The following is a 25,792-nucleotide window of genomic DNA, read 5'->3' on the forward strand; positions in this document are numbered from 1 at the left end:
TGTCAGGCTTACCGGTCTATAATTCCCCGTTTTCTCTCTACCACCTTTTTTGAATAGTGGGGTAACATTAGCTACCCTCCAATCCATGGGTACTGTTCCAGAGTCTATCGAGTTCTGGAAGATGACCAGCAATGCATCTACTATTTCTAGGGCCACTTCCTTAAGTACCCTAGGATGTAGATTATCAGGCCCTGGGGATTTATCGGCCTTCAATCCCATCAATTTCCCTAACACCATTTCCCTACAAATACTGAGGGGGGCTGCTAGGGGGCTGTGTTCCTGCTGGGGACAGGGTCCCTGCTGGGGGTCTAGGTTCCTGCTGGGGGCTGGGTTCCTGCTGGGGACAGGGTCCCTGCTGGGGGTCTAGGTTCCTGCTGGGGGCTGGGTTCCTGCTGGGGGCTGTGTCCCTGCTGGGGGGCTGGTTTCCTGCTGGGAACTTGCTAGATCCCTGCTGGGGGCTGGGTCCCTGTTGGGGGGGGACCGGGTTCCTGCTGGGGACTGGGTCCCTGCTGTGGGGCTAGGTTCCTGCTGGGGAGCGAGACTCTGCTGGGGGGCTAGGTTCATGCTGGGAACTTGCTAGATCCCTGCTAGGGGCTGGGTTCCTGCTGGGAACTTGCTAGATCCCTGCTAGGGGCTGGGTTCCTGCTAGGGGGCTGGGTTCCTGCTGGGAACTTGCTAGATCCCTGCTGGGGGCTGGGTTCCTGCTGGGGACTTGGAGCTTGCTGGGTCACTGCTGGGGGCTGGGTCCCTGCTGGGGTGCCTGGTTCCTGCTGGGGGGGCTGGGTTCCTGCTGGGAACTGGGTTCCTGCTGGGGGGGGCTAGGTTCCTGCTGGGGGCTGGGTCCCTGCTGGCAACTGGGTCCCTGCTGGGTGCTGAGTTCTTGCTGGGAACTTGCTGGATCCCTGCTGGAGACTGGGTTCCTGCTGGGGACTGGGTCCCTGCTGGGGAGCTGGGATCCTGCCGGGGGCTTGGAGCTTGCTGAGTCCCTGCTGGGGATGGGTTCCTGCTGGGGACTGGGTCCCTGCTGGGGAGCTGGATTCCTGCTGGGAACTTGCTGGATCCCTGCTGAGGTGCTGGGTCCCTGCTGGGATCCTGCTGGGGGCTTGGAGCTTGCTGGGTCCCTGCTGGGGGCTGGGTCCCTACTGGAGTGCTGGGTCATAGAAACATAGAAGATAGTAGCAGGAGTAGGCCATTCAGCCCCTCTAGCCTGCTCCGCCATTCAATGCGATCATGGCTGATCATCCAAGTTCAGTACCCGGTCCCTGCTTTCTCCCCATACCCCTTGATCCCTTTAGCCTTAAGAAATATATCCAACTCCTTCTTGAATATATTTAATGAATTGGCCTCTACTGCTTTCTGTGGTAGAGAATTCCACAGGTTCACCACTCTCTGGGTGAAGAAATTCCTCCTCATTTCTGTCCTAAAAGGCCTACCCCTTATCCTTAGACTGTGACCCCTGGTTCTGGATTCCCCGACCATCGGGAACATCCTTCCTGCATCTAGTCTGTCCAGTCCTGCCAGAATTTTATAAGTTTCAATGAGATCCCCTCTCATTCTTCTAAACTCCAGTGAGTACAAGCCCAATCGCCCCAATCTCTCCTCATACGTCATTCCTGCCATCCCAGGTATCAGCCTGGTGAATCTTCGCTGCACTCCTTCCATGGCAAGAACATCCTTCCTCAGATAAGGCAACCAAAACTGCACACAACACTCAAGATGTGGTCTCACCAAGGCCCTGTACAACTGCAGCAAGACATCCTTGTTCCTGTACTCGAACCCTCTTGCTACGAAGGCCAACATACCATTTGCCTTCTTAACTGCCTGCTGCACCTGCATGCTTACCTTCTTGTTGCACTTCCCCTTCTCCCAATCTATTGCCATTCAGATAATAATCTGCCTTCCTGTTTTTGACACCAAAATGGATAACCTCACATTTATCCACGTTACATTGCATCTGCCATGCTTCTGCCCAATCACCCAACCTGTCCAAATCACCCTGGAGTTTCTCTGCATCCTCCTCACAGCACACACGCCCACCCAGCTTTGTGTCGTCTGCAAATTTGGAGATATTACATCTAGTTCCCTTGTCTAGATCATTGATGTATATTGTGAATAGCTGGGGTCCAAGGACCGATCCCTGCGGTACCCCACTAGTCACTGCCTGCCACTCGGAATAAGACCCGTTTATTCCAACTCTTTGCTTTCTATCTGCCAACCAGTTCTCTATCCAAGTCAATACCTTGCCCCCAATCCCATGTGCCTTAACTTTACACGCTAATCTCTTATGTGGGACCTTATCGAAAGCCTTCTGAAAGTCCAAATAAACCACATCCACTGGTTCTCCCTTATCTATTTTACTAGTTACATTCTCAAAAAATTCCAGTAGATTAGTCAAGCACGATTTACCTGTAAATCCATGTTGACTTTGTCCGATCCTGTCACTGTTTTCCAAGTGCTCTGCTATTACATCTTTTATAATGGACTCTAGCATTTTCCCCACTACCGATGTCAGGCTTACCGGTCTATAATTCCCCGTTTTCTCTCTACCACCTTTTTTGAATAGTGGGGTAACATTAACTGCCCTCCAATCAAATTCAAATTCAAATCGCTTTATTGGCATGATAAGGTACATCTTATGTTGCCAAAGCATCAAAATACATTTATGGTTGAACACATAAACGCAGTTCTATTCGTACAGTGTATAAACAGGTATATCCCTGAGTGTATAAATATACATTCGCATTGTTTATATATACTCTTTTCTTAGTTTACTGGTTGTCCCTCTGTTCATGGCAAGCTGTAACATAGTGTGCCGCCAGTGTTACACAGCTTCTCTCCTCCCCCAGTAGGAATGGGAGTTTTTGGTTGTCATTCAGATTTCTGATTTCAGGGCATATTTGTGAGAATTTTTGGTAGAAATTCTCCCTGATGCCCTGATATTTTCCACAGGCTGTGAGGAAGTGCATCTCTGTCTCCACTACTCCCTGACTGCAGTGAGAGCATATCCTGTCTTCTCTTGGCAGCCTGGTCTGCCTGTGTCTGCCTTTTTCGATCGCTAGGCTATGTTCGCTAAGTCTGTACCTTGTCAAGGTTTTTCTCAGTTTGTTATCCTTTACCATGGTCAGGTAATCAGCTATGTTGTATTGTCTGTTTAGGGCCAAGTAGCAATTGAGTTTGCTTTGGGTTTTTGTTGTTTCTGCCCAATATGTAAGATATTTTTCCTTTTGCTTAGCGACGATTGTGTTGGGTCGAATTCTTTGTGTTACCCTGTCACTGTCCTCGGGCTGGTTATTGTTAGTATTGTTAGTAGTTACTTCACTGAGTCCCAGGACTAGTTGACTGAGGGTATTCTTCTTTATGGTCAGTTCATGGGTACTGTTCCAGAGTCTATAGAATGTTGGAAGATGATCAGCAATGCATCTACTATTTCTAGGGCCACTTCCTTAAGTACCCTAGGATGTAGATTATCAAGCCCTGGGGATTTATCGGCCTTCAATCCCATCAATTTCCCTAACACCATTTCCCTACAAATACTGAGGGGGGCTGCTAGGGGGCTGTGTTCCTGCTGGGGACAGGGTCCCTGCTGGGGGTCTAGGTTCCTGCTGGGGGCTGGGTTCCTGCTGGGGGCTGTGTTCCTGCTGGGGACAGGGTCCCTGCTGGGGGGTCTAGGTTCCTGCTGGGGGCTGGGTTCCTGCTGGGGGCTGTGTTCCTGCTGGGGACAGGGTCCCTGCTGGGGGTCTAGGTTCCTGCTGGGGGCTGGGTTCCTGCTGGGGGCTGTGTCCCTGCTGGGGGGCTGGTTTCCTGCTGGGAACTTGCTAGATCCCTGCTGGGGGCTGGGTCCCTGTTGGGGAGACCGGGTTCCTGCTGGGGACTGGGTCCCTGCTGTGGGGCTAGGTTCCTGCTGGGGACTGAGACTCTGCTGGGGGCTAGGTTCATGCTGGGAACTTGCTAGATCCCTGCTAGGGGCTGGGTTCCTGCTGGGAACTTGCTAGATCCCTGCTGGGGGCTGGGTTCCTGCTAGGGGGCTGGGTTCCTGCTGGGAACTTGCTAGATCCCTGCTGGGGCTGGGTTCCTGCTGGGGACTTGGAGCTTACTAGGTCACTGCTGGGGGCTGGGTCCCTGCTGGGGTGCCTGGTTCCTGCTGGGGGGCTGAGTTCCTTCTGGGAACTGGGTTCCTGCTGGGGGGGCTAGGTTCCTGCTGGCAACTGGGTCCCTGCTGGCAACTGGGTCCCTGCTGGGAACTTGCTGGATCCCTGCTGGAGACTGGGTTCCTGCTGGGGGCTGGGTCCTTGCTGGGGACTGGGTTCCTGCTGGGGTGCTGGGTCCCTGCTGGGGGGGTTGGGATCCTGCGGGGGGGGGGCTTGGAGCTTGCTGGGTCCCTGCTGGGGACTGGGACTCTGCTGGGAGGCTAGATTCCTGCTGGGGGCTGTGTCCCTGCTAGGGGCTGGATTCCTGCTAGGGGACTGGGTTCCTGCTGGGAACTTACTAGATCCCTGCTGGGAGCTGGGTCCCTGCTGGGGGGCTGGGTCCCTGCTGGGGGGCTGTGTCCCTGCTGGGGGGCTGTGTTCCTGCTGGAGGGACTAGGTTCCTGCTGGGGGCTGGGTTCCTGCTGGAAACTTGCTGGATGCCTGCTGGAGACTGGGTTCCTGCTGGGGGGCTGGGTCCCTGCAGCGGGGTTGGGATCTTTCTGGGAACTTGCTCGATCCCTGTTGGGGCTGGGTTCCTGCTGGGGAGCTGGGATCCTGCCGGGGGCTTGGAGCTTGCTGAGTCCCTGCTGGGGATGTGTTCCTGCTGGGGACTGGGTCCCTGCTGGGGGGTCTAGGCTCCTGCTGGGGTCTGGGTCCCTGTTGGGGGGACTAGGTTCCTGCTGGGGACTGGGTCCCTGCTGGGGGGCTGTGTTCCTGCTGGGGAGTGGGTCCCTGCTGGGGGGCTAGGTTCCTGCTGGGGGCTGGGTCCCTGATGGGGGGTTAGGTTCCTGCTGGGGGCTGGATCCCTGCTGGGGGGCTAGGTTCCTGCTGGGGGCTGGGTCCCTGCTGGGGGGCTAGATTCCTGCTGGGGACTGGGTCCCTGCTGGGGGGCTAGGTTCCTGCTGGGGTGCTGGGTCCCTGCTGGGGGCGCTGTGTTCCGGCTGGGGACTGGATCCCTCTTGGGGGGCTAGATTCCTGCTGGGGGCTGGGTCCTTTACGATACACAGCCGACCCAGTTTTCCCAGCGAGTCCTCCCAGCCTCCGAGGCCAGCCCACAATGTAGCGGGGTTTTTCTCCCAGTCCTGCCAACGAATCCTCCCAGTCTCCGACACCGGTTCACAATGCAGCGGGGTTTTGCAGCCAGTCCTCCCAGCGAGTCCTCCCAGCCTCCGGCACCGGCCCACAATGCCACACGCTCACACGCCCCAGTCCTCCCAGCGAGTCCTCCCAACCTGCCGCGGCCGGCCCACAATGCAGCGGGCTCTCCAACTCGCCCGGTCCTCCCAGCGAGTCCTCCCAGGAGGGCGGGGCTTCCCACCGTGCAGTGCGGGTTTGAAATAAAACCAGAAAATGGTGGAGACACTCAGCGGGTTTGGTAGTGTTTGTGAGGAGAGAAACAAAGTTAACGGTTCGAGGCGATAACATTTCGTCGGAACTGCGAGTTTGGAAGCGGGCGGCTCACCGACAACTGGAGCATCGAGGGTTCAGACGCTTCTCTCTCTCGATGGCGGCCGAGCAACTGAGCCGGGCAGGTACCAATTGATCTCTGACTGACCCCCTTGGGTCTGAGGGCACCAATTGATCTCTGACTGACCCCCCCCCCCCGGGGTCTGGGCACCAATTGCTCTCTCACTGACCCCCGGGGTCTGAGGGCACCAATTGATCTCTGATTGACCCCCCTCGGGTGTCTGAGGGCACCAATTGCTCTCTGACTGACCACCCCCCCACCCCGGGTCTGAGGGCACCAATTGCTCTCTGACTGACCCCCGGGGTCTGAGGGCACCAGTTGATCTCTGACTGACCCCCCTCGGGGTGTGAGGGCACCAATTGATCTCTGACTGACCCCCCCGAGGTCTGAGGGTACCAATTGCTCTCTGACTGACCCCCCTCGGGGTGTGAGGGCACCAATTGATCTCTGGCTGACCCCCCGGGTCTGAGGGCACCAATTGCTCTCTGACTGACCCCTGGGGTCTGAGGGTACCAATTGATCACAGAAACCCCACAGTGCAGATAGAGGCCATTTCGGCCCATCGAGCCTGCACCGACACATATCCCACCCGATCCCCGTAACCCCTACACCAACACATATCCCACCCTATCCCCGTAACCCCACATATTTAATCCCCCTAACACTAAGGGTCAATTTATCATAGCCAATCAACCTAACCCGCACATCTTTGGACTGTGGGAGGAAACCGGAGCACCCGGAGGAAACCCACGCAAACACGGGGAGTATGTGCAAACTCCACACAGACAGTCGCCCGAGGCCGGATTCGAACCCGGGTCCCTGGTGCTGTGAGGCAACAGTGCTAACCGCTATGCCACCGTGACTGCCCCCCCGCCCCCTGGGGTCCGGGGGCAACAATTGATCTCTGACTGACCCCCCTACGGGTCCGAGGGCACCAATTGCTCTCTGACTGCCCCCGGGCTCTGAGGGCACCAATTGCTCTCTGATTGACCCCCCTCCGGGTCTGATGGCACCAATTGCTCTCTGACTGGCCACCGCCCCCCCACCCCTGGGTCTGATGGCACCAATTGATCTCTGACTAACCCCCCCCCCCCCCCCAGCCTGGGGGTTTGAGGGCACCAATTGCTCTCTGACTGACCCCCAGGGTCTGACAGCACCAATTGCTCTCTTGACTGACCCCCAGGATCATATGGTGCCAATTGCTCTCTGACTGACCCCCAAGATCATAGTCATAACGGCACAGACGGAGGCCATTCGGCCCATCGAGTCCGTGCTGGCTCTTTGTAGAGCAATCCAGTCAGTCCTATTCCCCCGCTCTATCCCCGTACATAGATACATAAAAGATAGTAGGCCATTCGGCCCCTCAAGCCTGCTCCACCATTCAATGAGATCATGACTGATCATCCAAATTCAGTACCCTGTCCCTGCCTTCTCCCCATATCCCTTTAGCCTTATGAAATATATCCAACTCATTCTTGAATATATTTAATGAATTGGCCTCCACTGCCTTCTGTGGTAGAGAATTCCACAGGTTCACCACTCTCTGGGTGAAGAAATTCCTCCTCATCTCTGTCCTAAATGGCTTACCCCTTACCCTTAATGTGGAGATGCCGGTGTTGGACTAGGGTGGACAAATGTGAGAAGTCACACAACACCAGGTTATAGTCCAACAGCTTTATTTGAAATTACAAGCTTTCGGAGCGCTGCTCCTTCGTCAGGTGAAGAGAAGCATATCGACACAGCATATATAGTCAGAGCACACTGCCAGATGATTACAGGTAATCTTTCTAACTGCCCTTTATCACACCTCGGCAGAGAGATAATCACAGCAATCAAAGGTGTGGATGGTGTCCAAACAAGTCAGGACTTTGCCTCAACCGCCTTCTGTGGTAGAGAATTCCACAGGTTCACCACTCTCTGGTGAAGAAATTCTTCCTCATCTCAGTCCTAAATGGCTTACCCCTTATCCTTAGACTATGACCCCTGGTTCTGGACTCTCCGACCATCGGGAACATTCCACCTGCATCTAGTTTGTCCAGACCTGTCAGAATTTTATAAGTTTCGATGAGATCCCCTCTCATTCTTCTAAACTCCAGCGAGTATAAGCCCAATCGACCCAATCTCTCCTCATACGTCATTCCTGCCATCCCAGGTATCAGCCTGGTGAATCTTCGCTGAACTCCTTCCATGACAAGAACATCCTTCCTCAGATAAGGCGACCAAAACTGCACACAGTACTCAAGATGTAGTGTCACCAAGGCCCTGTACAACTGCAGCAAGACATCCTTGTTGCTGTACTCAAACCCTCTCGCTACGAAGGCCAACATACCATTTGCCTTCTTAACCGCCTGGTGCACCTGCATGCTTACCTTCAGCGACTGGTGCACAAGGACACCCAGGTCTCGTTGCACTTCCCCTTCTCCCAATCTATTGCCATTCAGATAATAGTCTGCCTTTCTGTTTTTGACACCAAAGTGGATAACCTCGCATTTATCCACGTTATATTGCATCTGCCACGCTTCTGCCCAATCACCCAACCTGTCCAAATCATCCTGAAGTTTCTCTGTATCCTCCTCACAGCACACACGCCCACCCAGCTTTGTGTCGTCTGCAAACTTGGAGATATTACATCTAGTTCCCTTATCTAGATCATTAATGTATATTGTGAATAGCTGGGGTCCAAGGACCGATCCCTGCGGTACCCCACTAGTCACAGGAGCAGGAATAGGCCACTTGGCCCCCTCGAGCCTGCTCCGCCATTCAATATGATCATGGCTGATCTTAGGCTCGAAGCCACTTCCCCGCCCGCTCCCCATAACCCTTCACTCCCTTATCTTGCAGAAACCTGTCTATCTCCACCTTAAATGTATTTAATGACCCAGCCTCCACAGCTCTCTGGGGCAGAGGACGCCACAGATTTACGACCCTCTGAGAGAAGAAATTCCTCCTCATCCCAGTTCTAAAAGGGCGACCCTTTATCCTGAGACTGTGCCCCCGAGTTCTAGATTTCCCCACGAGGGGAAACATCCTCTCTGCATCTACCTTGTCGAGCCCCCTCGGTATCTTGTATGTTTCAATACGATCACCTCTCATTCTTCTAAACTCCAATGAGTATAGGCTCAACCTTTCCGCATAAGTCAACCCCCTCAACTCAGGAATTAACCTAGTGAATCATCTCTGAACTGCCTCCAATGCAAGTATATCCTTCCTTAAATAAGGAGACTAAAACTGTACGCAGTACTCCAGGTGTGGTCTCACCAATACCCTGTACAGTTGTAGCAGGACTTCCCTGCTTTTATACTCCAACCCCTTTGAAATAAAGGTTAACATTTTGCCTTTTTGATTACTTGCTGAACCTACATAAAGATCACCCATTGTTCCGTTACAGTTTTTCCTGTCAGTCTTTGGTTCCATTTCACCCTGGCTAGAGCCTTTCGCACCCCATTGAAGCTAGCCCGATTCCAGTTTAGAAGTTCCACTCTAGATTGTTCCGTGCTCCTCTCCATTGCTAATCTAAATCTTGTGATACGATGATCACTCGTACCCAAGTGTCCTCCCACAGACACTTGGTCGACCTGGCCCACCTCATTCCCCAGCACCAGATCCAACAATGCCTCCTTCCTTCCTAGTTGAGCCAAGAACATACTGGTCAAGGAAATTCTCCTGAACACATTTCAGAAATTCCTCCCCCTTCCTTTCCCTTTACCCTAGCATCATCCCAATTGATATTTGGGTAATTAAAGTCCCCCAATATCGCCACTCTATAGCTCTTGCATATCTGTGCGATTTCCCTGCAGGTTTGCTCCTCTACCTCCCTCTCACTATTTGAAGGCCTGTAGAATACCCCCAATAGTGTGATGATACCCTTTTAGCTCCTCAACTCTAACCAAATGGATTCTGTCCTTGTCCCCTCGAGAACATCCTCCCTTTCCACTGTACAATGTCGTCCTTAATCAGCACTGCCACCCCACCTCCCTTTTTTCCTTCCCTATCTTTTCTGAACACCTTGTACCCTTGAATATTAAGTGCCCAGTCCTCACCGTTTTTAAGCCACGTCTCCGTTATTGCCACAACACCATATTGCCACACGGCTAATTGTGCTTGTAGCTCACCAACCTTATTCACCACACTTTGTGCATTTACGAACATGCATTCTAAACCCATTTTTGAATTTTTCGTAGTCTTTCTTAGTCTGCTACTGCTTCCACCTCTAGTACTATCTTCTCTAGTACTATCCAACACACTCACTCTTTTATGCACCTTATTCCTCTTTTCTACTCCTATATGCTGGTGCCCACCCCGCTGCCAAGCTAGTTTAAACCCTCCCCAACAGCACTAACCATCTAACCATCTCCCCTTGACATTCAATGGCATTACCATCACTGAATCCCCCACTATCAACATCCTGGGGGTTACCATTGATCAGAAACTGAACTGGACCAGCCATATAAATACTGTGGCTACACGAGCAGGCCACAGGCTGGGAATTCTGCGGCGAGTGTCTCACAGAAATCACAGAAACCCCACAGTGCAGATAGAGGCCATTTCGGCCCATCGAGCCTGCACCGACACATATCCCACCCGATCCCCGTAACCCCTACACCAACACATATCCCACCCTATCCCCGTAACCCCACGTATTTAATCCCCCTAACACTAAGGGTCAATTTATCATAGCCAATCAACCTAACCCGCACATCTTTGGACTGTGGGAGGAAACCGGAGCACCCGGAGAAAACCCACACAAACACAGGGAGAATGTGCAAACTCCACACAGACAGTCACCCGAGGCCGGATTCGAACCCGGGTCCCTGGCGCTGTGAGGCAACAGTGCTAACCACTATGCCACCGTGCCGCCCCCCTCCTGACTCCCCAAAGCCTTTCCACCATCTACAAGGCACAAGTCAGGAGTGTGATGGAATACTCTCCACTTGCCTGGATGAGTGCAGCTCCCAACAACACTCAAGAAGCTCGACACCATTCAGGATAAAGCAGCCCGACTGATTGGCACCCCATCCACCACCTTAAACATTCACTCCCTCCACCACCAGCGCACTGTGGCTGCAGTGTGGACCATCTACAAGATGCACTGCAGCAACTCGCCAAAGCTCCTTCAACAGCACCTTCCAAACCCGCGACCTCTACCACTTAGAAGGACAAGGACAGCAGACGCATGGGAACATCACCACCTACAAGTTCCCCTCCAAGCCACACACCATCCTGACTTGGACCTGTATCGCCGTTCCTTCACTGTCGCTGGGCCAAAATCCTGGAACTCCCTTCCTAACAGCATTGTGGGTGCACCTACACCATATGGACTGCAGCGGTTCAAGAAGGCGGCTCACCACCATCTTCTCAAGGGCAATTAGGGATGGGCACTAAATGCAGGCCTAGCCAGCGACGCCCACATCCCATCAATGAATAAAAAAAACGAACAAACCTCCCTGCGAGAATATTGGTCCCGGCTCTGTTGAGGTGTAACCTGTCCGGCTTGTACAGGTCCCACCTTCCCCAGAAACAGTCCCAATGCCTCAGGAATCTAAATCCCTCCCTCCTGCACCATCTCTCCAGCCACGCATTCATCTGTCCTATCCTCCTATTCCTGTACTCACTAGCACCGGGAGTAATTCGGAGATTACTACCTTTGAGATCCTGCTTTTTAATCTCTCTCCTAGCTCCCTATAGTCTGCAGGACCTCATCCCTCTTTCTGCCTATGTCGTTGGTACCGATATGGACCACAACCCCTGGCTGTTCACCCTCCCCCCTCAGAGTGTCCTGCAGCCACTCAGTGACATCCTTGACCCTGGCACCAGGGAGGCAGCATACCATCCTGGAGTCACATCTACGGCCACAGAAATGCCTGTCTGCTCCCCTAACTAGAAGATAGGAACAGGAGTAGGCCATTCGGCCCCTCGAGCCTGCTCTGCCATTTAATGAGATCATGGCTGATCATCCAAATTCAGTACCCTGTCCCTGCCTTCTCCCCATATCCCTTGATCCCTTTAGCCTTAAGAAATATATCTAACTCCTTCTTGAATATATTTAATGAACTGGCCTCTGCCGCCTTCTGTGGTAGAGAATTCCACAGGTTCACCACTCTCTGGGTGAAGAAATTCCTCCTCATCTCTGTCCTAAATGGCTTACCCCTTATCCTTAGACTGTGACCCCTGGTTCTGGACTCCCCCGCCATCGGAAACATCCTTCCTGCATCTAGTCTGTCTAGTCCTGTTAGAATTTTATAAGTTTCAATGAGATCCCCTCTCATTCTTCTAAACTCCAGCGAGTATAAGCCCATTCAACCCAATCTCTCCTCATACGTCATTCCTGCCATCCCAGGTATCAGCCTGGTGAATCTTCGCTGCACTCCCTCCATGGCAAGTACATCCTTCCTCAGATAAGGCGACCAAAACTGCACACAATACTCAAGGTGTGGTCTCACCAAGGCCCTGTACAACTGCAGCAAGACATCCTTGTTCCTGTACGCGAATCCTCTCGCTACGAAGGCCAACATACCATTTGCCTTCTTAACCGCCTGCTGCACCTGCATGCTTACCTTCAGCGACTGGTGCACAAGGACACCCAGGTCTCGTTGCACTTCCCCTTCTCCCAATCTATTGCCGTTCAGGTAATAATCTGCCTTCCTGTTTTTGCCACCAAAGTGGATAACCTCGCATTTATCCACGTTATACTGCATCTGCCATGCATCTGCCCAATCACCCAACCTGTCCAAATCATACTGGAGTTTCTTGGCATCCTCCTCACAGCACACACGCCCACCCAGCTTTGTGTCGTCTGCAAACTTGGAGATATTACATCTAGTTCCCTCGTCTAGATCATTAATGTATATTCCTGCACTACCTGCCTGGTCCTCCTCTTCTGTCTGGTGGTCACCCATTCCCTCTCTGCCTGCACACTCTTAAGCTGCAGGGTGGCCACCTCTTGAAACGTGCTATCCACGTAACTCTCAGCCTCGCGGATGCACCGCAGTGACTCCAGCCGCCGCTCAAGCTCCGAAACCCGGAGCTCGAGTTGCTGTATCTGGCGACACTTCCCGCACAGGTGGCCGTCCAACCCGCAAGACGCGTCCAGGATATCCCACATGGCACAGGATGTGCACTCCACGGTACTGAGCTGCCCTGCCATGCCTCTATTTAATAGACGAAGAACTAACCCTGCAGAAATAAACTTAAAACTTAACAAAAAAACACTCACCAAGCAGCTCCTTCCCTTGTGCCGCTGTCACTTTTTTTTTACTCTGACGTCACTTTTTCAATAGCTGCCTCTGTTGAGTTGCTGCCGCTCCTTTTAACTGCTCCGTTCTCGCTGTGCTCCCTCCAGGTCCGCTCCTTCCGGTCTCGGGCTCCTGCCGCTCGGGACTGCTCCTTTTAACTGCTCCGCCCTCGCTGTGCTCCCTCCAGGTCCGCTCCTCCTGGTCTTGGGTGCCAATTGCTCTCTGACTGACCCCCAGGATCATAAGGCGCCAATTGCTCTCTGACTGACCCCCAGGACATATGGCGCCAATTGCTCTCTGACTGACCCCCCCAGGATCATTTGGTGCCAATTGCTCTCTGACTGACCCCCGGGATCATATGGCACCAATTGCTCTCTGACTGACCCCCAGGATCATATGGCGCCAATTGCTCTCTGACCCCCGGGACCATATGAAACATAGAAGATAGGAGTAGGCCATTCGGCCCCTCGAGCCTACTCCGCCATTCAATGAGATCATGGCTGATCATCCAAATTCAGTACCCTGTCCCTGCCTTCTCCCCATATCTCTTGATCCCTTTAGCCTTAAGAAATATATCAACTCCTTCTTGAATATATTTAATGAATTGGCCTCTACTGCCTTCTGTGGTAGAGAATTCCACAGGTTCACCACTCTCTGGGTGAAGAAATTCCTCCTCATCTCTGTCCTAAATGGCTTACCTCTTATCCTTAGACTGTGACCCCTGGTTCTGGACGCCCCGGCCATCGGGAACATCCTGTATCTGGTCTTCATAGAGTTATACAGCACAGAAAGCGGCCCATCGTGTCCGCGCCGGCCATCAAGCCCTGTCTATTCTAATCCCATTTTCCAGCACTTGGTCCGTAGCCTTGTATGCTATGGCGTTTCAAGTGCTCATCTAAATGCTTCTTGAATGTTGTGAGGGTTCCTGCCTCTACCACCCTTTCAGGCAGTGAGTTCCAGATTCCAACCACCCTCTGGGTGAAAAAGTTCTTCCTCAAATCCCCTCTAAACCTCCTGCCCCTTACCTTGAAACTATGCCCCCTGGTTATTGACCCCTCTACTAAGGGGAAAAGTTCCTTTCTATCTACCCTATCTATGCCCCTCATAATTTTGTATACCTCAATCAGGTCCCCCCTCAGCCTTCTCTGCTCCAAGGAAAACAACCCCAGCCTGTCCAGTCTTTCTTCATAGCTGAAGCGCTCCAGCCCAGGTAACATCCTGGTGAATCTCCTCTGCACCCTCTCCAAAGCAATCACATCCTTCCTATAGTGTGGCGACCAGAACTGCACACAGTACTCCAGCTGTGGCCTAACTAGCGTTTTGTACAGCTCCATCATAACCTCCCTGCTCTTATATTCTATGCCTCGGCTAATGAAGGCAAGTATCCCATATGCCTTTTTAACCACCTTATCCACCTGTTCTGCTGCCTTCAGGGATCTATGTACATGCACACCAAGGTCCCTCTGATCCTCTGTCTTTCCTAGGGTCCTACCATTCATTGTGTATTCCCTTGCCTTGTTAGTATTTTATAAGTTTCAATGAGATCCCCTCTCATTCTTCTAAACTCCAGTGAGTATAAGCCCAATCAACCCAATCTCTCCTCATGCGTCATTCCTGCCATCCCAGGTATCAGTCTGGTGAATCTTCGCTGCACTCCCTCCATGGCAAGAACATCCTTCCTCAGATAAGGCGACCAAAACTGCACACAATACTCAAGATGTGGTCTCACCAAGGCCCTGTACAGCTGCATCAAGACATCCTTGTTCCTGTACTCGAACCCTCTCGCTACGAAGGCCAACATACCATTTGCCTTCTTAACCGCCTGCTGCACCTGCATGCTTACCTTCAGCGACTGGTGCACAAGGACACCCAGGTCTCGTTGCACTTCCCCTTCTCCCAATCTATTGCCATTCAGATAATAATCTGCCTTCCTGTTTTTGACACCAAAGTGGATAACCTCGCATTTATCCACATTATATTGCATCTGCCATGCTTCTGCCCAATCACCCAACCTGTCCAAATCATACTGGAGTTTCTCTGCATCCTCCTCACAGCACACACGGCCACCCAGCTTTGTGTCGTCTGCAAATTTGGAGATATTACATCCAATTCCCTCGTCTAGATCATTAATATATATAGTGAATAGCTGGGGTCCAAGGACCGATCCCTGCGGTACGCCCACTAGTCACTGCCTGCCACTCGGAAAAAGACCCGTTTATTCCAACTCTTTGCTTCCTGTCTGCCTACCAGTTCTCTATCCAAGTCAATACCTTGCCCCCAATCCCATGTGCCTTAACTTTACACGCTGATCTCTTATGCGGGACCTTATCGAAAGCCTTTTGAAAGTCCAAATACACCACATCCACTGGTTCTCCCTTATCTATTTTACCAGTTACATCCTCAAAAAATTCCAGTAGATTAGTCAAGCATGATTTACCTTTTGTAAATCCATGTTGACTTTGTCCGATCCGGTCACTGTTTTCCAAGTGCTCTGCTATTACATCTTTTATAATGGACTCTAGCATTTTCCCCACTACCGATGTCAGGCTTACCGGTCTATAATTCCCCGTTTTTTCTCTACCACCTTTTTTGAATAGTGGGGTAACATTAGCTACCCTCCAATCCATGGGTACAGTTCCAGAGTCTATCGAATTTTGGAAGATGACCAGCAATGCATCTACTATTTCTAGGGCCACTTCCTTAAGTACCCTAGGATGTAGATTATCAGGCCCTGGGGATTTATCGGCCTTCAATGCCGTCAATTTCCCGAACACCATTTCCCTTCAAATACTGATTTCTTTCAGTTCCTCCCTCTCATTAGACCCTATGTTCCCCGGCATCTCTGGGAGGTTATTTGTGTCCTCCTTTGTGAAGACAGAACCAAAGTATGTATTTAATTGGTTTGCCATTTCTTTGTTCCCCAATATGGTGCCAATTGCTCTCTGACACCCCCCACCCCCCGGATCATATGGCGCAAATTGCTCTCTGACTGACCCCCAGGATCATATGGCGCCAATTGCTCTCTGACTGACCCCCAGGATCATTTGGCGCCAATTGCTCTCTGACTGACCCCCCAGGATCATTTGGCGCCAATTACTGTCTGACTGACCCCCAGGATCATTTGGCGCCAATTGCTCTCTGACTGACCTGCCGATCTGCTGAAAATTATTCCCTGGCTGACCCAATAGCTTTTTGAAATATTGAAGATGGGTTTTATTTTCCTCGGATTTACCTCTGTTCTCTGCGTTTAGTGAACCTCCGTCTGCCGGACTTGAACCTGGGGGCCAAGGAGCTGTCACAGAACCCCAAATTCGCAAAGTTGCTGCTGCTCCTGACGGACCGCATAGACCGGACCGGCGTAAACCTTTCTGTCAAGAGGCAGCTGGAAAAGGTAACGCTTCACACACGGCATTGTCCCGGTACTGTTCCCCCCACACACATAGCACAGGAAAGGCCCAGGCTCCGTCACGGGCCTGTGCTGTGTCAGCTAAACTCAGTGCTCCTTGGGGTGGGGATGGGAGGCGGGGGGAGAAGCTAACTAGAGGTCCTGCTCCTGATCACTGTCCTGCTGTGTGGGAGGGCGGGGGGGGCTGACTGACCCCCAGGACCATATGGCGCCAATTGCTCTCTGACTGACCCCCACGATCATTTGGCGCCAATTGCTCTCTGACTGACCCCAGGATCATATGGCGGCAATTGCTCTCTGACTGACCCCCAGGATCATATGGCAGCAATTGCTCTCTGACTGACCTGGCGATCTGCTTAGGCCAGGATCTGGGCTGCGGTGTCACCTCCTAGAGTCCAATAGCCGACTGACACACCCTGTCTGGGTTCGAGCGTGAAGTATGTGCTGGATGGTGGGGGGAAGAGTCATAGAGTTATACAGCACAGAAAGAGGCCCTTCGGCCCATCGTGTCCGCGCCGGCCATCAAGCCCTGTCTATTCGAATCCCATTTTCCAGCACTTGGTCCGTAGCCTTGTATGCCGTGGCGTTTCAAGTGCTCATCTAAATGCTAAAACGAGGCTGGGTAACTGACTCCCTGTGTTTCTCGCTCAGGCCGGGAGCGAGCTGAGGAAACGGAAACGGGACTGGCTCCGCTCCGAGGCGATGGAGCGGGTCTTCCAGGAGATGCTGACGGAGCATCACGTCACCCGGTGGGAGAACCCAGCGAGCCTGGAGGATCAGCAGGTGAGGAGGAAGCGGGGAGGGGGAGGAAGGGGAGATGGGGTGGGGGGAGAGGAAGTGGGGGGGTGGGGGGAGAGGAAGTGGGGAGTGGGGGGAGAGGAAGGGGGTGGGGGGAGAGGAAGTGGGGGGTGGGGGGAGAGGAAGTGGGGGAGAGGAAGTGGGGGAGGAGTGGGGGGAGAGGAAGTGGGGGGTGGGGGGAGAGGAAGTGGGGGGTGGGGGGAGAGGAAGTGGGGGGAGGGGGGAGAGGAAGTGGGGAGTGGGGGGAGAGGGAGTGGGGGGAGAGGAAGTGGGGAGTGGGGGGAGAGGAAGTGGGAAGTGGGGGGAGAGGAAGTGGGGAGTGGGGGGAGAGGAAGTGGGGGGAGAGGAAGTGGGGAGTGGGGGGAGAGGAAGTGGGGAGTGGGGGGAGAGGAAGTGGGGGGAGAGGGAGTGGGGAGTGGGGGGAGAGGAAGTGGGGGGAGAGGAAGTGGGGAGTGGGGGGAGAGGAAGTGGGGAGTGGGGGGAGAGGAAGTGGGGGGTGGGGGGAGAGGAAGTGGGGGGTGGGGGGAGAGGAAGTGGGGGGTGGGGGGAGAGGAAGTGGGGGGTGGGGGGAGAGGAAGTGGGGGGTGGGGGAGAGGAAGTGGGGGGTGGGGGAGAGGAAGTGGGGGGTGGGGGAGAGGAAGTGGGGGGTGGGGGAGAGGAAGTGGGGGGTGGGGGAGAGGGAGTGGGGGGGAGGGAGTGGGGGGAGGAAGTGGGGGGTGGGGGGAGAGGAGTGGGGGGTGGGGGGAGAGGAGGTGGGGGGAGAGGAAGTGGGGGGTGGGGGGAGAGGAAGTGGGGGGAGAGGAGTGGGGGGAGGGGGAGAGGAGTGGGGGGAGGGGGAGAGGAGTGGGGGGTGGGGGGAGAGGAAGTGGGGGGTGGGGGAGAGGAAGTGGGGGGAGGGGGAGAGGAGTGGGGGTGGGGGGAGAGGAAGTGGGGGGAGGGGGAGAGGAGTGGGGGGAGGGGGAGAGGAGTGGGGGTGGGGGGAGAGGAGTGGGGGGAGGGGAAGAGGAGTGGGTGGGGGGAGAGGAGTGGGGGGAGAGGGGTGGGGGGGAGAGGAGTGGGGGGTGGGGGGAGAGGGAGTGGGGGAGGGAGGGGGGATGGGATAGGGGAGGATAGGGAGAGGGGGGAGGGAGGGGAGATAGGGGGAGGGAGAGGAAGGGGAGAGAGGGGGTGAGGAGGGGGAGGGAGAAGGAGAGATTGGGGGTGAGGAAGGGGAGAGAGGGGGAGGGAGAGGGAGGAGGGAGAGGAAGGGGAGAGAGGGGGTGGGAGAGGAAGGAGAGAGGGAGAGGCAGGGGAGAGAGGGGGAGGGAGAGGCAGGGGAGAGAGGGGGAGGGAGAGGCAGGGGAGAGAGGGGGAGGGAGAGGCAGGGGAGAGAGGGGGTGGGAGAGGAAGGGAGAGAGGGGGTGGGAGAGGAAGGGGAGAGAGGGGGTGGGAGAGGAAGGGGAGGGAGAGGAAGGGGAGAGAGGGGGAGGGAGAGGAAGGGGAGAGAGGGGGAGGGAGAGGAAGGGGAGAGGGGGTGGGAGAGGAAGGGGAGAGAGGAGAGGCAGGGGAGGGAGAGGCAGGGGAGAGAGGGGGAGGGAGAGGCAGGGAGAGAGGGGGAGGGAGAGGCAGGGGAGAGGGGGAGGGAGAGGCAGGGGAGAGAGGGGGTGGAGAGGAAGGGGAGAGGGGGTGGAGAGGAAGGGGAGAGAGGGGGTGGGAGAGGAAGGGGAGAGAGGGGGTGGGAGAGGAAGGGGAGGGAGAGGAAGGGGAGAGAGGGGGTGGGAGAGGAAGGGGAGAGGGGGTGGGAGAGGAAGGGGAGAGGGGGTGGAGAGGAAGGGGAGAGAGGGGGTGGGAGAGGAAGGGGAGAGGGGGTGGGAGAGGAAGGGGAGAGAGGGAGAGGCAGGGAGAGAGGGGGAGGGAGAGGCAGGGGAGAGAGGGGGAGGGAGAGGCAGGGGAGAGAGGGAGAGGCAGGGGGCCAAGGATAGATCCTTGGGGGCACCAGAGATAACAATGCGGGCGCGGGAAGAGAAGCCGTTGCAGGTGATTCTCTGGCTACGATTAGATAGATAAGAATGGAACCAGGCGAGTGCAGTCCCACCCAGCTGGACGACGGTGGAGAGGCTGGACTTTCAGAAGGCTTTCAATAAGGTCCCGCATAAGAGATTAGCGTGTAAAGTTAAAGCACATGGGATAGGGGGTAAGGTACTGACTTGGATAGAGAACTGGTTGGCAGACAGGAAGCAAAGTGTTGGAATAAACGGCTCTTTTTCCGAGTGGCAGGCAGTGACTAGTGGGTACCGCAGGGATCGGTCCTAGGACCCCAGCTATTCACAATATATATTAATGATCTAGACGAGGGAACTAGATGTAATATCTCCAAGTTTGCAGACGACACAAAGCTGGGTGGGCGTGTGTGCTGTGAGGAGGATGCAGAGAAACTCCCGGATGATTTGGACAGGTTGGGTGATTGGGCAGATGCAGTATAATGTGGATAAATGCGAAGTTAGTTGGTGGCAAAAACAGGAAGGCAGATTATTATCTGAACGGCAATAGATTGGGAGAAGGGGAAGTGCAACGAGACCTGGGTGTCCTTGTGCACCAGTCGCTGAAGGTAAGCATGCAGGTGCAGCAGGCGGTTAAGAAGGCAAATGGTATGTTGGCCTTCATAGCGAGAGGAATCGAGTACAAGAACAAGGATGTCTTGCTGCAGTTGTACATGGCCTTGGTGAGACCACACCTTGAGTATTGTGTGCAGTTTTGGCCGCCTTATCTGAGGAAGGACGTTCTTGCCATGGAGGGAGTGCAGTGAAGATTCACCAGGCTGATACCTGGGATGGCAGGAATGACGTATGAGGAGAGATTGGGTCGATTGGGCTTGTACTCGCTGGAGTTTAGAAGATGAGAGGGGATCTCATTGAAACTTATAACATTCTAACCGGACTAGACAGACTAGATGCAGGAAGGATGTTCCCGATGGCGGGGAGTCCAGAACCAGGGGTCACAGTCTAAGGATAAGGACACAAGGTTGCGAACAGTGTTGTTCAGCCTCAGGCAGATGTTAGGGAGAGGGATGGAGTCGGTGGCTAGGGAACGGAGTGTGTGGCGGGGACCGAAGACAATGGCTTCTCTCTTCCCAATATTTAATTGGAGAAAATTTCTGCTCATCCCGCACTGGATATCGGACAAACAGTCTGCGAATTTAGAGTCGGCAGAGGGGTCGAGAGAGGTGGTAATGGCGGGCGTGACGTGTGCTCTTGTCCCCTCTCCCGCAATAGTTCTTCGAAACGTTGGAACAGTGCCGAGTGCTGGCAACGTGTTGCAGACGGCTAGACACCCGGGAGACGGTGCAGGCCAGATCTTGCCCGCCGCTGCTCGGCTTGGGGAGGGAGCACCTTCTGGAGCTGCTGCCTGAGGCTCGGGTGAGTAAAGCAGCAACTGAACCCCATGTTTCTCTGTCTGTTGCGTGCTCTCACTTGCTCATGCTCGCGCTCTCTCGCTCTTCCCACCCCCCCCAAAACCCGGTTTCTCTCTCTGTCTCTCAGTACCACACACACTGGGTGTGTGATCAACTGTCCCAGCACAGGCCGGGGATGGAACCTGGGCCATTCTGCTTTCGGGGCCCCTGGAAACTGCAGCACTGCCCCACTTCCCCTCCCGCCCCGGCTCTTGCCCCTAGGACAGGGCATCCGATAGACTCAATGTAGAAACCACTCCCCCTTCCTCCTGTTCGTGTCTGAATCTCTTTCCCGATCCCGCAGGAGGTCCAGGCCATGAGGCAAAGGCTCGTTGCGGAGGTGGAGAAGAGGCTGAGAGAGAAGTGCTTCGCTGTTCTCTGTTTCTATCGGCCAGAATACGGTGAGTGGGGGAGAGAAAGGGAGAGTGTGGGGGAGGAGAGAGGGAGGGAGGGAGTGTGGGGGGAGAGAGGGAGGGAGGGAGTGTGGGGGGGGAGGGAGGGAGTGTGGGGGGGGAGGGAGGGAGGGAGGGAGTGTGGGGGGGAGGGAGTGTGGGGGGGGAGGGAGCGTGGGGGGGAGAGAGGGAGGGAGGGAGTGTGGGGAGGGAGGGAGTGTGGGATGGGGAGGGAGGGAGTGTGGGGGGGAGAGAGGAGGAGCGTGGGGGGGAGAGGGGAAGGAGCGTGGGGAGGGAGGGAGCGCGGGGGGAGAGGGCGAGGGAGCGCGGGGAGGAGGGAGCGCGGGGGGGAGGGAGCGCGGGGGGAGGGAGCGCGGGGGTGAGGGCGAGGGAGCGCGGGGGGGAGGGAGCGAGGGGGGAGGAGCGCGGGCGGGAGGGAGCGCGGGGGGAGGGAGCGCTGGGGGAGAGGGGGGTAGGGAGCGCGGGGGGGGAGAGGGGGGTAGGGAGCACGGGGGGAGAGGGGGGTAGGGAGCGCGGGGGGGAGAGGGGGGTAGGGAGCGAGGGGGGGGAGAGGGGGGTAGGGAGCACGGGGGGAGAGAGGGAGGGAGCGCGGGGGGAGAGAGGGGGAGGGAGCGCGGGGGGAGAGAGGAGGGAGCGCGGGGGGAGAGGGGGAGGGAGCGCGGGGGGAGAGAGGGAGGGAGCGCGGGGGGAGAGGGGGAGGGAGCGCGGGGGAGAGAGAGAGGGAGGGAGCGCAGGGGGAGGGAGCGCGGGGGGAGAGAGGGAGGGAGGGGGAGAAGGAGAGTGTGGGGTTTTGCGCGTGTGTGTGTGTTTGGGGTCTCGCTCTGTGTTCGGTGTCTCTCCCTGGCCCGGTTCCCCGGGGATTCTAATCCCGGCCCCCCTGCTCCCTCAGACAGTAACGGGGAGGTGCTGAAACTGGCGAAATGCGGAGCGATGCCGGAGATGTTGCAGAATGACCGGCAGCAGCGGGGAAAGCGAGCGAGACCAGAACCGAGAGAACCGGACCACCATCACCAGAGAGACCATCGCGTACCTCACGGTGAGCTCACCACAGCACGCTGACCGCACGCACACTCAGACACTGTCCACACTCGCTCACACACACACACTGTCGTAGGAGAGAGAGCGAGATGGAGAGACACACCATGACGGGGAGAGAGGCAGAGAGTGTGAGAGAGACAGTGGGAGGGATGGAGAGACAGAGCGAGTCTGTGTCTCCCACAGATGCATTCATAGAATCATAGAAATTCACAGCACAGAAGGAGGCCATTGGGCCCATCGTGTCCAGCCTAATCCCCCTTTCCAGCTCTTTGTCCGTAGCCCTGTAGGTTACGGCACTTCAGGTGCATATCCAAGTACTTTTTAAATGTGATGAGGGTTCCTGCCTCTACCACCCTTTCAGGCAGTGAGTTCCAGACCCCCACCGCCCTCTGGGTGAAGAAAGTTCTCCTCAACTCCCCTCTAATCCTCCCCCCAATTACTTTAAATCTATGCCCCCTGGTTATTGACCTCTTTGCTAGGGAAATAGGTCCTTCCTATCTAGGCCCCTCATCATTTTATACACCTCAATCAAGTCTCCCTCAGCCGCCTCTGTTGCAAAGAAAACAACCCCAGCCTATCCAATCTTTCCTCATAGCTAAGATTCCCCAGTCCTGGCAACATCCTTGTAAATCTCCTCTGTACCCTCTCTAGTGCAATCACATCCTTCCTGTAATGTGGTGACCAGGACTGCACGCAGTACTCTAGCTGTGGCCTAACTAGTGTTTTATACAGTTGAAGCATAACCTCCCTGCTCTTGTATTCTATGCCTCGGCTAATGAAGGCAAGTATTCCGTATGTCTTCTTACCCACCTTATCTACCTGGCCTGCTACCTTCAGGGATCTGTGGACATGCACTCCAAGGTCCCTTTGTTCCTCTACACTACTCAGTGTCCTACCATTTAATGTGTATTCCCTTTCCTTGTTAGCCCTTCCCAAATGCATTACCTCACACTTCTCCGGATTGAATTCCATTTCCCACTGTTCTGCCCACCTGACCAGTCCATTGATATCTTACCGCAGTCTACGGCTTGCTTTCTTCATTATCAACCACACGGCCAATTTTAGCATCATCTGCAAACTTCTTAATCATACTTGCTACATCCAAGTCCAAATCATTGATCTATGCCACAAAAAGCAAAGGACCCAGTATTGAGCCCCGCGGAACCCCACTGGAAACAGCCTTCCAGTCACAAAAACACCGATCATACATAGAAACACAGAAGATAGGAGCAGGAGTAGGCCATTCAGCCCCTCAAGCCTGCTCCGCCATTCAATGAGATCATGGCTGATCATCCAAATTCAGTACCCTGTCCCTGCCTTCTCCCCATATCCCTTGATCCCTTTAGCCTTAAGAAATATATCCAACTCCTTCTTGAATATATTTAATGAATTGGCCTCTACTGCCTTCTGTGGTAGAGAATTCCACAGGTTCACCACTCTCTGGTGAAGAAATTCCTCCTCATCTCAGTCCTAAATGGCTTACCCCTTATCCTTAGACTGTGACCCCTGGTTCTGGACTCCCCGGCCATCGGGAACATCCTTCCTGCATCCAGTCTGTCTAATCCTGTTAGAATTTTATAAGTTTCAATGATATCCCCTCTCATTCTTCTAAACTCCAGCGAGTACAAGCCCAATCGACCCAATCTCTCCTCATACGTCATTCCTGCCATCCCAGGTATCAGTCTGGTGAATCTTCGCTGCACTCCCTCCATGGCAAGAACATCCTTCCTCAGATAAGGCGACCAAAACTGCACACAATACTCAAGGTGTGGTCTCACCAAGGCCCTGTACAACTGCAGCAAGACATCCTTGTTCCTGTACTCAAACCCTCTCGCTACGAAGGCCAACATACCATTTGCCTTCTTAACCGCCTGCTGCACAAGGACGCCCAGGTCTCATTGCATTTCCCCTTCTCCCAATCTATTGCCTTTCAGATAATAATCTGCCTTCTTGTTTTTGACACCAAAGTGGATAACCTCGCATTTATCCACATTATACTGCATCTGCCATGCTTCTGCCCAATCACCCAACCTGTCCAAATCATACTGGAGTTTCTCGGCATCCTCCTCACAGCACACACGCCCACCCAGCTTTGTGTCGTCTGCAAACTTAGAGCCACAAGTGGCTACTGAGGCGGAGATTTTAACATTCACTTAAAACCGAACAGGATAAATACTTGAACAGAGCGGCCATTACCCTCTGCTTCCTGCCTCTGAGCCAATTTTGGATCCAACTTGCCACTTTGCCTTGGATCCCACGGGCTTTTACTTTCCTGACCAGTCTGCACCGGACTGAATATCTGGAGCTGCGTCTTACGGGCGGGCGGTCCGATGCCGCCCGTTTTGCGCCCGCGAGCAAGACTAATTTCTCGGCCACGCTGCCCGCGCGGCAGGCTGACGTCAGGATTGTGCCCGGCTTGTACTAATGTCCCGCTGTCCTGCCGTGTTTAACCGAGAAAGGGAAAAGACTCCTGCCTTGCCCAAATCGATGGCCTGTTCGCAAAGGGGACGTCTGCAAAGACACTTGGCTGACGAGAACTCGGGCTCAATTTCCTCGCTGTGTTCTCCCGCTCGTTCACACCCGTTGTGCCAAAGTGAGCTCTGTGTCTGGCTGGCTCGCTCGCTCTGTTGGCTGGCTTGCTCTGTTGTCTGGCTGGCTGGCTTGCTCTGTGTCTGTCTGGCTGGTTCGCTCGCTGTTTTTTTTTAATTCGTTAATGGGATGTGGGCGTCGCTGGCAAGGCCAGCATTTATTGCCCATCCCTAGTTGCCTTTGAGAAGGTGGTGGTGAGCCGCCTTCTTGAACCGCTGCAGTCCGTGTGGTGAAGGTACTCCCACAGTGCTGTTAGGGAGGGAGTTTCAGGATTTTGACCCAGCGACGATGAAGGAACGGCCGATATACTTCTAAGTCAGGATGGTGCGTGACTTGGAGGGGAACTTGGAGGCGGTGGTGTTCCCATGTGCCTGCTGCCCTTGTCCTTCTAGGTGGAAGAGGTCGCGGGTTTGGGAGGTGCTGCCGAAGAAGCCTTGGCGAGTTGCTGCAGTGCATCTTGTAGATGGTACACACTGCAGCCACAGTACGCCGGTGGTGGAGGGAGTGAATGTTTAAGGTGGTGGATGGGGTGCCGATCAAGCGGGCTGCTTTATCCTGAATGGTGTCGAGCTTCTTGAGTGTTGTTGGAGCTGCACTCATCCAGGCAAGTGGAGAGTATTCCATCACACTCCTGACTTGTGCCTTGTAGATGGTGGAAAGGCTTTGGGGAGTCAGGAGGTGAGACACTCGCTGCACAATACCCAGCCTCTGACCTCCTCTTGTTGCCACAGTATTTACGTGGCTGGTCCAGTTAAGTTTCTGGTCACTGGTGAGCCCCAGGATGTTGATAGTGGGGGATTTGGCGATTGTAATGCCATTGAATGTCATGGGGAAGTGGTTAGAATCTCGCTTGTTGGAGATAGTCAGTGCCTGGCACTTCTGTGGTGCGAATGTTACCTGCCACTTATCAGCCCAAGCCTGAACGTTGTCCAGGTCTTGCTGCATGTGGGCATGGACTGCTTCATTATCTGAGGAGTTGTGAATGGCGCTGAACACTGTGCAGTCATCAGTGAACATCCCCATTTCTGACCTTATGTTGGAGGGAAGGTCATTGATGAAGCAGCTGAAGATGGCTGAGCCTAGGACACTACCCTGAGGAACTCCTGCAGCGATGTCCTGGGGCTGTGATGATTGACCTTCAACTACCACAACCATCTTCCTTTGTGCTGGGTATGACTCCAGCCAGTGGAGCGTTTTCCCCCCCGATTCCCATTGACTTCAGTTTTACTAG

At 54.5% G+C, this 25,792-nt stretch overlaps 1 protein-coding gene across 1 annotated transcript in view; it reads left to right on the top strand.

Annotated features, from left to right (window-relative positions):
- The first annotated feature begins 5,497 nt into the window (after nucleotides 1–5,497).
- The window catches only part of LOC147118183 (HAUS augmin-like complex subunit 4), a 24,121-nt gene continuing 3,826 nt past the window's right edge, over nucleotides 5,498–25,792 (top strand). The window contains exons 1-6 of the mRNA XM_085984287.1: nucleotides 5,498–5,719; nucleotides 16,139–16,278; nucleotides 16,945–17,076; nucleotides 20,343–20,486; nucleotides 20,826–20,922; nucleotides 21,824–21,970. Coding sequence (XP_085840413.1) covers nucleotides 5,692–5,719; nucleotides 16,139–16,278; nucleotides 16,945–17,076; nucleotides 20,343–20,486; nucleotides 20,826–20,922; nucleotides 21,824–21,970 — 688 coding nt within the window. The 5' untranslated portion in view covers nucleotides 5,498–5,691. The remainder of the gene's footprint in view (nucleotides 5,720–16,138; nucleotides 16,279–16,944; nucleotides 17,077–20,342; nucleotides 20,487–20,825; nucleotides 20,923–21,823; nucleotides 21,971–25,792) is intronic.

The sequence above is a fragment of the Somniosus microcephalus genome, chromosome 4 (assembly GCF_052327205.1).
Source record: "Somniosus microcephalus isolate GS21.2 chromosome 4, FLI_Smic_1.0, whole genome shotgun sequence".
NCBI lineage: Eukaryota > Metazoa > Chordata > Chondrichthyes > Squaliformes > Somniosidae > Somniosus > Somniosus microcephalus.